This window comes from Protomyctophum parallelum (assembly GCF_964188405.1).
Source record: "Protomyctophum parallelum genome assembly, chromosome: 10".
Lineage (NCBI taxonomy): Eukaryota > Metazoa > Chordata > Actinopteri > Myctophiformes > Myctophidae > Protomyctophum > Protomyctophum parallelum.
Genome location: NC_139704.1, coordinates 8,222,229 through 8,233,993, shown reverse-complemented (window position 1 = coordinate 8,233,993; position 11,765 = coordinate 8,222,229). Strand labels below are relative to the sequence as shown.

The 11,765-nt window shown below is 41.9% G+C and overlaps 1 protein-coding gene across 1 annotated transcript in view; it reads right to left on the bottom strand.

Annotated features, from left to right (window-relative positions):
- Positions 1-1,710: 1,710 nt before the first annotated feature.
- Positions 1,711-11,765, bottom strand: part of kmo (kynurenine 3-monooxygenase) — a gene marked incomplete at both ends in the record, with an annotated part of 28,052 nt that continues 17,997 nt past the window's right edge. The window contains 5 exons of the mRNA XM_083774309.1: positions 1,711-1,851; positions 2,092-2,151; positions 2,666-2,767; positions 4,037-4,119; positions 4,795-4,852. Coding sequence (XP_083630435.1) covers positions 1,711-1,851; positions 2,092-2,151; positions 2,666-2,767; positions 4,037-4,119; positions 4,795-4,852 — 444 coding nt within the window. The remainder of the gene's footprint in view (positions 1,852-2,091; positions 2,152-2,665; positions 2,768-4,036; positions 4,120-4,794; positions 4,853-11,765) is intronic.

The window sequence follows — 11,765 nt, the reverse complement described above, 5'->3', positions numbered from 1 at the left end:
AGAGGTCTTATTTGTACGCTAGCCATGTGTACATGTGTGCTTTTCATATCATCTTGTGTCATCCAAGTTGGCAGTCTTCTACATCAGAGTATTTGATGGAATTTACTTCATGATCATATTGTGAAATTAGATGAAAGAAGGACTGGCCCATATGGCAACTGCAGCGAGAACTCCCTTTCATAATCTCCTTGTCTATCATTTTGATTCATAGAGATATACTGTATACTATACAAGTGATAATTACATCACTCACATGTGACAGAGTAAATGTAAGTAATTGGACTAGTGGACTATTATGACGTACTTTCAATCAGAATATCAGCAGCGGCTTCTTAACATTTCATTTACATTAATTTACAATTCCACAGAGATGCCCATATATATACACACACACACACACACACACACACACACACACACACACACACACACACACACACACAGGCAAAAAGATATTTCTGATCTTCTGCTAAATGTAATGAACCATCTGGTCTGCTTTCAGAGTCAAAACCAAACAGAGAGAAGCACCATTCAGTTTATGCACCACACAGTATCTAGAACAAATTCACAGAAAACTGCAGACTGTCTCCTACAACGCAAAGGTGAATATGTTTTTCTGTTTGCTGTTGCTTTTTATCGAGGCCTTTGATTAATTACAGCTGCACTGTCTGTAACATTATTCATTTATTATATTAAATTGTATTTATAATATATTAAAATGATATTATTTTATACCATGTTTCTGTTGCACTTTGTCTTAATACTCTTAATGGTTCGTATAAGGCACTTTCAATTGCCTTGTTGTTAAAATATGCTAAATAAACTAGCCAGAAGTTGGTGCCGCCCGTGGAGGACCTGTGACCAAAGGGAACGGAGATAGAGAGTAGACAGGAACATGATCAAAATTGATGTGGAACTTTGAATTTGAGTCCAATGTATGTAATCTCTCCATCTATAATAATAACCCTCTCTGTTCTTGACACATTGATTTGCATATTTTAGGGTCACACTCACAACTGCACAGAAAGACCAGAAAGCAAGGACAATCTGTATTTGTTTGATTTTTCACTTCTTCAGATGAACATTCTGAACACGATAATTGTGCTCGTTTATTTGATAATGTACATTTGACTTTATACAATCTGTACAATGACAAGTTGTAACCTGTGCATGAAAAACCCTGACGTTGTCAAATCAACCACTACAAATACATGTTAATCAACTGTCAAAACCAACAGTTAATGGCTTGCTATAATAAAATATAGACTTTTAGAAATCATGACCACAAGCAAGACTGAGGCCAATTCTAAAGAAAATGTCTTCTAAACAGTTTTCTGAAAAACCTGTTTCTAAGTCAGTGGTGCTCAACCCTTTTCATGTCAAGGACCCCCAGAATTATCTGAATTTGGCCGCAGACCTCCATCTGAAAATATGTTGTTCCAGGGAACTCCCAGAAGCAAAGATACGAGTTAAAAACGTTCACTGTGAAAGAATATATATTCAAAGATGTGCACACGTTTTCAAGATTTGTGCCGAGCTTGTAGCACGGCACTCGGTACCACGCTATGAGCTTGTATCTGAGATATAGTGGAGTAGAAGTAAAAAAGAATTGGACATTGGAAATACTCAAGTACAAATACCTCAAAATTGTAGTACAGTACTTAAGTCAAATGTACTTTGTTACTCTCTACCACAGCAAATTGCGGATGCTCAGAAGGTCTTTAGGGCTAGCACCCTGCTCCACATCTTCTCTAAGGTAACGTTGGACATATCTGGCGGATATTTAATGACCAGGTACGAGCCTCCCAGGATGGTGGCTGTAGCACAACCTAGTAGGCCTTGGTTGATCACCTGTGAAACAAAGGTCAGACAGACTGTAATGCCATGACGTTCTGAGTTCACTAGGGTTAAACATCCTAATCTAGGAGGCCAAACTGCCATTTTTCTGATGACACTGCTACTTCAAAAGAGTGCAGGGAGGACAATAGAAAGGCCTCCAATGGACTTACATTTTAATACCATAAATTGGAACGTCAATGAGCTAAGAAGAGATCAAACATTTGTACCAGATTTACAAACACAGTCTCTTACTTTATCTTGCCAGTGCCAGCGTTTCACAGCATCATGGTACCTTGTCCTGGTGAAGGTCACCTGTATGGGACAAAAAACAATAACTTTTTTCAGGTGGACCAAGCAAAATAAAACGTTGCTTTTGTTTTAATAGGGCAGGGGTTTTCAACCATTTTCATATCAAGGTCCACTATTTATTCGGCATTTTATGAGATTCAGCCTCTCCATCGTTGGATATGATTTTGCCCACAATTCCATGCTGTATTGCTGTTGTATTGACTGGTGGTAGTGTGGTACGAAATATAACAGGCACACGTTGATCAAAATAACAATTATTCTACATTCTCTAATTGTGTAGAGTAGACTAGGCTACTTGTAAATTAAGTAATGCAGATGTTTAACAGTAATTGAACTCTTGAGAGCGTAAAATGAAACCAAATGGACCCGTAACAGTCCATTTGGTTTCATTGTATGCTCTCAAGAGGGTCCATTGGTTACCAACTCTTCCATCATTTATAGCTGGGAGTTGGGACCACCTGGAATCCCCTCAGGGACATGGACCACTGGTTCAGAACCACTGCAATAGTTAACTTGCCATTGTGTAGAGGGGAATGATTGTCTTCGGCATGAGGGCGTGGAGGATGCTATCCACCCGTTTTCTGAAAAGGAACCACTTTGAGTTGACGTGTGCTCGCATCTGTAAAAACATAAAAGGGTACATGATCTGTTAGGAATGTGAAGCAGTTGTCTCTCAGGCGTACAGCAATTTAGTGGATTTCAGTCAGACAACTCTTCGAATGAATTTAGAATATATATTTATTGAGCATAGATATTAGATATATGAAGCATAGATTGGCGTCAGGGCTCTGTCGCTATTCATTCCCTGTAACATTAACATTTAGCTAAGTTATAAGCCAAATAGAATTACAGGGAATGCATTTAAGACCCCCATGCAGAGGGATCTAGAGCCTACAGGTGGACACTGCAGGGGAGGCGGTGGGATTTGCAAAAACTTCATGAGCAGCGACGCACATCCAGTTTAAATAGCCGCTCTGATCAAGTAAAGAGTGCATGAGACTAGACACCTGATCAGGTAGGCGCACTCCTGAACTAGCTACGCAGGCTGCGCATCATTCATTCTCACAGTCCAATGTTGGCATGCAGCCCTGCTCATCTGTGCTGCACACTTCAAATAACCTTTTACAACTCCTGTGTCATGCAACGAAGCCTCTTCTATTCTCTCAATGGGGGAGATGGAGTCAGGTGTTCTAACTCCTGACGAGGTGTTGTGCAGTAAATGAGAGTATCATATATAGCAGCGACAGTGCCTGAGGCCAATTACTGGCATTGCATGAGAGAGTGTACAAATGGACACATAATAACTAGAAAAGTGCTCAGGCGCTCTGCAGGTACAGAAAAAAGGTAATATTCTCTACAAGATCTCCCTGCCTCCACACAGATGATTCAAATGAATGATTGATCAATGAATATCAAGCGCTGAAGTCTGAAGTAACAACATGCACCATTTACTCTCCATGCTGAGACAGTCCGACATATAGCCTACGTGACCAGTTAAGACTAAGTTCCAGGCATATCCACCACAGTGCCTGGAAGATGAACCTGGCATGAAGCTGGCAATGAACCACTTCAATTATAGTCTGAGTCTAAACAGTAATTGAGAAATAATTAAAGCAGAACAGAGAGTAAGAGATTGGCTGAATTAAGGTGCTGTATAAAATAAATGATTACATGTGGGGTGTGGTTTACTTAAAAGAAATGTTTTGTCCCGACCAGACCCTCTGGTGTGATTTGGGCTTAAAGGTGCAGGGGTTATGTGATATTGATTGAATTACTCAAATCCACAGGTGCAGAAGTCGTGCTTGGTGTATGTATGTACTGTGCAAAATGTTGTGAATTTATTTAGGCATGTTTTGCAAGCTGCTAATGATCAAAAGATCTGCCTTACTTCAACGTAGTTGTACATGGCTAGGTCTGCAATCGCATGGTCATCTGGAACCCTCACTCTGGAGTACTCGGGGAGCACAGCACCTGGGAAAGGTTGTGAGAGAATCTATTTATATCATCGATTGACCTTTGAATATCCTAGTTTTCATGCTTATGTTTAATTCGATCTGTGATGGTTTGTGACAAGTCAAATTCTCTTTGGTCCAATGCTGTTGTTTTTAAATGTTCCCTATACATAAATCGTACACGAGTTGACGTGGAAAGGTTGCATTATAAACTTTTACGGTAGCTCCGGTTTCTATGGTAACCACCCTCTCGTGCAGCAGGTGAACTGACATATGAGAGCATAGTAAAACCAGAGCCATTGAAAGGAGAGTTCCGCCAATGAGGGGGCAGAAAACAGCCCGGTCACGTAGTTCATGTAACTCGTTTGTCACTCTAAAGCCCATAGACTGAAATTACATTCCGTAAATTTCCGGTTCAGGCCCTTGTCACTCTTTGCCAATATAGCCGCCATTGGACTGGCCCCATGAAGTGAACGGAGTTGTCGTAACTCTCTCATCTATACGACTCTTAAGTAAAACTATACTCTGATGCGTTGTTTCCTCAGACTTTTTCCTTAACTAGAATATATACTATCCTATGCTTCCTATTGTAATGCGATGCTCCTGATCAGCCATATTTCCAGTCATAGGAGCTTCTTGGCCGATGAGACAAAGCCTATATGTGACTTTATTAATCTGCAGTCATATTACTCACTGAAATCCTCGTTGAACTGATCCATCACTTCATTGAAGACAAGGCAGTCCTCAAATCCCTGCAAAATAAAAGGTTAAAACTGCCATGAGAACCCCAAAAGATTTTAGCTTGTAGCTGTAAATTACTCTTCATGTGACCACCGTGCTCTGACTGTATCAAAACATATCAAAATAACGGTATTGGGTCGCACACACCAAGACTTCAGTTCAAATTTCATATTTGAACAGGGACAAACGTTTCGGGCTATCCAGCCTTCATCAGTGTCCTTTTGTAGCTGTGTCATTATGTGCAGTGGTGTAATTTGTGGTGGTGATTTATTTTTCAATGGTACAGCATTTTAATGACATCACATGCACGCACGGACACGCATATGCACATGTGCACAAAGAAGAGAACAGCTGATAGTCTAGTAAGTAGTAGTGTTTTAGACACAAACACAAAAGTAGACTTGAAATAATCAGCTTCTTGCTGTATAGCGACACGAAAAAGTTTGCTTTGAACGAATCTCTTCTTTGATGGAGGAGGCGGCGTTCTCGTTGCGTGAAAACAAAACCCCACAGAAGCAGTACTGGAGCCACACTGCTGTGTTGCTCTTTACCGAACAGAACCCCACAGAAGCAGCACTGGAGCCACACTGCTGTGTTGCTCTTTACCAAACAGAACCCCACAGAAGCAGCACTGGAGCCACACTGCTGTGTTGCTCTTTACCAAACAGAACCCCACAGAAGCAGCACTGGAGCCGCACTGCTGTGTTGCTCTTTACCAAACAGAACCCCACAGAAGCAGCACTGGAGCCACACTGCTGTGTTGCTCTTTACCAAACAGAACCCCACAGAAGCAGCACTGGAGCCACACTGCTGTGTTGCTCTTTACCAAACAGAACCCCACAGAAGCAGTACTGGAGCCACACTGCTGTGTTGCTCTTTACAGAACAGAACCCCACAGAAGCAGTACTGGAGCCACACTGCTGTGTTGCTCTTTACCAAACAGAACCCCACAGAAGCAGTACTGGAGCCACACTGCTGTGTTGCTCTTTACCAAACAGAACCCCACAGAAGCAGCACTGGAGCCACACTGCTGTGTTGCTCTTTACCAAACAGAACCCCACAGAAGCAGCACTGGAGCCACACTGCTGTGTTGCTCTTTACCAAACAGAACCCCACAGAAGCAGTACTGGAGCCACACTGCTGTGTTGCTCTTTACCAAACAGAACCCCACAGAAGCAGTACTGGAGCCACACTGCTGTGTTGCTCTTTACCAAACAGAACCCCACAGAAGCAGTACTGGAGCCACACTGCTGTGTTGCTCTTTACCGAACAGAACCCCACAGAAGCAGTACTGGAGCCACACTGCTGTGTTGCTCTTTACAGAACAGAACCCCACAGAAGCAGTACTGGAGCCACACTGCTGTGTTGCTCTTTACCAAACAGAACCCCACAGAAGCAGCACTGGAGCCACACTGCTGTGTTGCTCTTTACCAAACAGAACCCCACAGAAGCAGTACTGGAGCCACACTGCTGTGTTGCTCTTTACCAAACAGAACCCCACAGAAGCAGTACTGGAGCCACACTGCTGTGTTGCTCTTTACCAAACAGAACCCCACAGAAGCAGTACTGGAGCCACACTGCTGTGTTGCTCTTTACCAAACAGAACCCCACAGAAGCAGCACTGGAGCCACACTGCTGTGTTGCTCTTTACCAAACAGAACCCCACAGAAGCAGTACTGGAGCCACACTGCTGTGTTGCTCTTTACCAAACAGAACCCCACAGAAGCAGTACTGGAGCCACACTGCTGTGTTGCTCTTTACCAAACAGAACCCCACAGAAGCAGTACTGGAGCCACACTGCTGTGTTGCTCTTTACAGAACAGAACCCCACAGAAGCAGCACTGGAGCCACACTGCTGTGTTGCTCTTTACCAAACAGAACCCCACAGAAGCAGTACTGGAGCCACACTGCTGTGTTGCTCTTTACAGAACAGAACCCCACAGAAGCAGTACTGGAGCCACACTGCTGTGTTGCTCTTTACCAAACAGAACCCCACAGAAGCAGCACTGGAGCCACACTGCTGTGTTGCTCTTTACCAAACAGAACCCCACAGAAGCAGTACTGGAGCCACACTGCTGTGTTGCTCTTTACCAAACAGAACCCCACAGAAGCAGCACTGGAGCCGCACTGCTGTGTTGCTCTTTACCAAACAGAACCCCACAGAAGCAGTACTGGAGCCACACTGCTGTGTTGCTCTTTACCAAACAGAACCCCACAGAAGCAGCACTGGAGCCACACTGCTGTGTTGCTCTTTACCAAACAGAACCCCACAGAAGCAGCACTGGAGCCACACTGCTGTGTTGCTCTTTACCAAACAGAACCCCACAGAAGCAGCACTGGAGCCACACTGCTGTGGTGCTCTTTACAGAACAGAACCCCACAGAAGCAGCACTGGAGCCACACTGCTGTGTTGCTCTTTACAGAACAGAACCCCACAGAAGCAGTACTGGAGCCACACTGCTGTGGTGCTCTTTACAGAACAGAACCCCACAGAAGCAGCACTATACCGCGTATGACCACATTCAGGACAGGTAAACAAAACCTGTTGTTATGCAAAGTAGACATTTGATTTGTATACTTGACACGTCGTGAATCTAGGTGGCTCACTCACCGCCAGAAAACCTGTTCTGCAAGTAACCACTGGATGATTTGGGCAGACTATAGTAGACTATAGACTATAGTAGACTATAGTAGACTATAGACTATATAGTATAGTATAGGATCCATCGTGAATTTCCTGGTGTTCTACCTACACCAGGGGTGTCAAACTCAACTTGGGGCGAGGGCCGCATTGGTCAAAAGGTCACTTGATGGGGGCCACAACCAGTTGCGGACGCACGCTCGATGTCTCAGTCAGTCACTGCTATAATATCTACATGTATATATCTATCTATATTCTACTGTAATTAATAAACAATGCAATAAGGATCCCCAACAAAACATTTGAAAGTAAAACATTTCAATTTGAAGTAAAGACATCTGCTAATATGCAAAATATCTGCATGTTTCAGGTGTTGATCACCTGAGGGCTATTACCATGTCAGCACAATATGTGGCAATATGTGTGGCTTTTGTTATGTGTCAGGTGTTGATCACCTGTCAGCAAACATTTACATCTGCATTACATTATGCAGGCCTACTTTCAGCAAATCAAACTCAGACAATCAACTCAGTTTTGTGTTTTTATTGAAGTGAAAAATAATGACACTCAATGCTTCATGCATGCATAATCAATTAAAAAGTAAGGGAAAAAACCCAAACAGAAAAAGTTCAGCTCAAAACATAAAAAAAACTGTTTTACTCATGCCTGAAATACTCAGAAAATATCAAACAAAAAATAATGACACTCAATGCTTCATGCATGCATAATCAATTACTGTTTTACTTCATGCCTGACACCTGGCATCTCTTTGCTTTAACCAACTTGTCAACATCAGGGACCAGCTTCTGAGTAGTTGAAACTTTCATAATGTCATTTAGATGTCTGTTTGTCAACTGTGAGCGCAGTTTGGATTAATTGAGATTCATCACAGAGAAAGCCTGCTCACAGAGATATGTTGTGCCAAACATACTGAGGATCTTTGAGGCAAACATTTTAAATGCAGGATATTGCGGTCCCAGTTTTGTATAGAACTCCTCCACAGTGCTATGCCTAAATTCTATTTTCAATGCTTCATCATGCTGCATATCAATTAGTTCCATCTGGAGTTGACCATCCAGGTCCATCTCAATAACTGATTCAACATCGGTCTCAAATGGGTAGCTGAATACAGAGAATTTTGCCTTTAGCTGAGCAAAGATCTGAAAACGATTCTGAAACTCACTTGCCAGCTGTGAGAGTTTGTCCATGTACCTGTGCATGTTGCCATTAGCTCCTTTTTGTTGTGCAGTTACAGACTGCAGCGTGAGGAAATTAACCAGGACGTTTTGTGACAGTTGATTCTGCCACTCTTTTAATTTCGTTTGGAAGGCAGCAATGCTGCGTTCATATTCAGTAACAAGCTTGTTGCGGCCTTGCATGTTAACATTCAGCGTGTTTAGATGGTGCGTTATATCCACCAAAAATGCCAGATCATGAACCCAGTCTGGGTCATCCAACTGCACAAGTGGTTTCCCTTTATCCTTCATGAATTGTCCGATTTCTGCATGTAACTGAAAAAAATGTTTCAGCACAGCTCCTCTGCTCAGCCATCGTACCTCTGTGTGGTAGGGCAGGCCATGTCCGATATCGTTATCAGACAAAAGAGTGTCAAACTGCCGATGGTTGAGTCCCCTGGATCTAATGAAATTCACAGTTTTGATTACAACTTCCATGACGTTGTCCATTTTCAGGCTCTTGCTACACAGCGCCTCTTGGTGTATAATACAATGAAAATTCCAGAATTGTTGGTCTGGATTCAGAGCGTGGATTTTTTCTCGTAGTTTCACGAGAACACCTGCCTTTTTTCCAATCATTGATGGCGCTCCGTCTGTTGCAATGCTCACAGCGCGACTCCAGTCGACCTCAAGTCTGTCCAGTGCAGCGACCAGGCTGTTGAACACGTCATTCGCTGTTGTAGTGTCTGTCATAGCGACCAACTCCACAAATTCCTCTGTGACGGTCAAAGATGCATCAACACCACGAATAAATATTGCCAACTGAGCGACATCCGCCACGTCAGTGCTCTCATCAATTGCAAGAGAGAAGGCAATAAATGACTTGACTTTGTCCTTTAGTTGACTGTGCAAATCTTCTGCAATGTCTCCAATTCTGTCTGCAATAGTATTCCTTGACAAACTGACATTAGCAAACAACTGTCGCCTGTCGGGTACCAGAATTTCAGCGGCGGTCAGCAAGCACTCTCTGATAAATTCCCCTGTGGAATACGGCATTGATGCGGCAGCAATCTTTTGGGCAAGCATGTAACTGAGCTTCAAACCCTCGTCATGAACAACACGGGTAGGGTTGACTACACAGCGTTCGTCGTCAAACTTTCTCTTCTTGTTGTTCGGCGGCATATTGAATCTGAATCACAGCAGCAGTGTCTTCTCAGCAGTTGTCAGCTAGCTTTCAGGTGAATGAATGCTGAAACTGTACCTGGGACTCTTATTTATGGTGCATGGGGCCATTATAATGTTAATGAGGCATGATCATGGATGGCTTCAAATGGCTCACTTTGTTTTTCTTCCCACAATAGGCCTGTATATCATTTTATAAATGGTGTGTTTTTTAGAATAGTAGCTACTATCATTATTGACTTTCAATATTATATTATTATAATTTGAGAGTTTAAGTTTTGTTCAAGAATCAAAAATCTGTATTTATAGCACGTTTAAAACAGAAGCTGACCAAAGTGTTGTCAGAGCATACATATAAAACCCATGACACAATCAGAAGCACCAATCTTTATATCTTGACAATCTTTACAGTTAACAGTCTTTGTATTGAGTTTGTGCTTAAAATGTACTGTAAATTCTACAAACTGTTAATAAATATTTCAATCAATCAATCAATATTGTCACATCCCAGTTCTACAAGTAAAACAGTAGGTGAAATTCGTTTTTGTGCATATTTACCATCATGTTATTTTTTTCAAGAAACAAAGAGAGGGATGAAGAGAGGGGGGGTTGGGTTGAGTGATCAAGGCAATAACATAAAAATAAGATACATTAAGCTTGTTCCACACATCACAATGCCAAATACTGACTTCACTTTAATTTGTAAATGGCTACTACAACCTTTTATTTTATGCACTAATGCAGGCCGTTTTAGACCTGCATTACTTTCTTTTGGTTTATAATACAATGATATTCTAAGCTTGGACCTTTTCCTACAACGCATATCATGGAACTTGGATCCCATCACAGTTTTAGGAAAGCCCTGATGTGATTGGCCAGTAGTCGCTGTGATTTTTTGCAACTATGCCTAATCCTGTCCTTTTTCCTTTTTTTCAATGACGCGCACTATTGTGTGTGTGTGAGAGAGAGGTGTGTGTCTTTTGGTACTTCACAGCTCAGTCACCTATCTATCTATCTATATTCTACTGTAATTAATAAACAATGCAATAAGGATCCCCAACAAAACATTTGAAAGTAAAACATTTCAATTTGAAGTAAAGACATCTGCTAATATGCAAAATATCTGCAGTTTCTGTTCAGTAATGTGTGGCTTTTGTTCTTATGTTTCAGGTGTTGATCACCTGAGAGCTATTACCATGTCAGCACAATATCTGCAGTTTCTGTTCAGTAATGTGTGGCTTTTGTTATGCGTCAGCTGTTGATCACCTGTGAGCAAACATTTTCATCTGCATTACATTATGCAGGCCTACTTTCAGCAAATCAAACTCAGACAATCAACTCAGTTTTGTGTTTTTATTGAAGTGAAAAATAATGACACTCAATGCTTCATGCATGCATAATCAATTAAAAAGTAAGGGAAAAAACCCAAACAGAAAAAGTTCAGCTCAAAACATAAAAAAAACTGTTTTACTCATGCCTGAAATACTCAGAAAATATCAAACAAAAAATAATGACACTCAATGCTTCATGCATGCATAATCAATTACTGTTTTACTTCATGCCTGACACCTGGCATCTCTTTGCTTTAACCAACTTGTCAACATCAGGGACCAGCTTCTGAGTAGTTGAAACTTTCATAATGTCATTTAGATGTCTGTTTGTCAACTGTGAGCGCAGTTTGGATTCATTGAGATTCATCACAGAGAAAGCCTGCTCACAGAGATATGTTGTGCCAAACATACTGAGGATCTTTGAGGCAAACATTTTAAATGCAGGATATTGCGGTCCCAGTTTTGTATAGAACTCCTCCACAGTGCTATGCCTAAATTCTATTTTCAATGCTTCATCATGCTGCATATCAATTAGTTCCATCTGGAGTTGACCATCCAGGTCCATCTCAATAACTGATTCAACATCGGTCTCAAA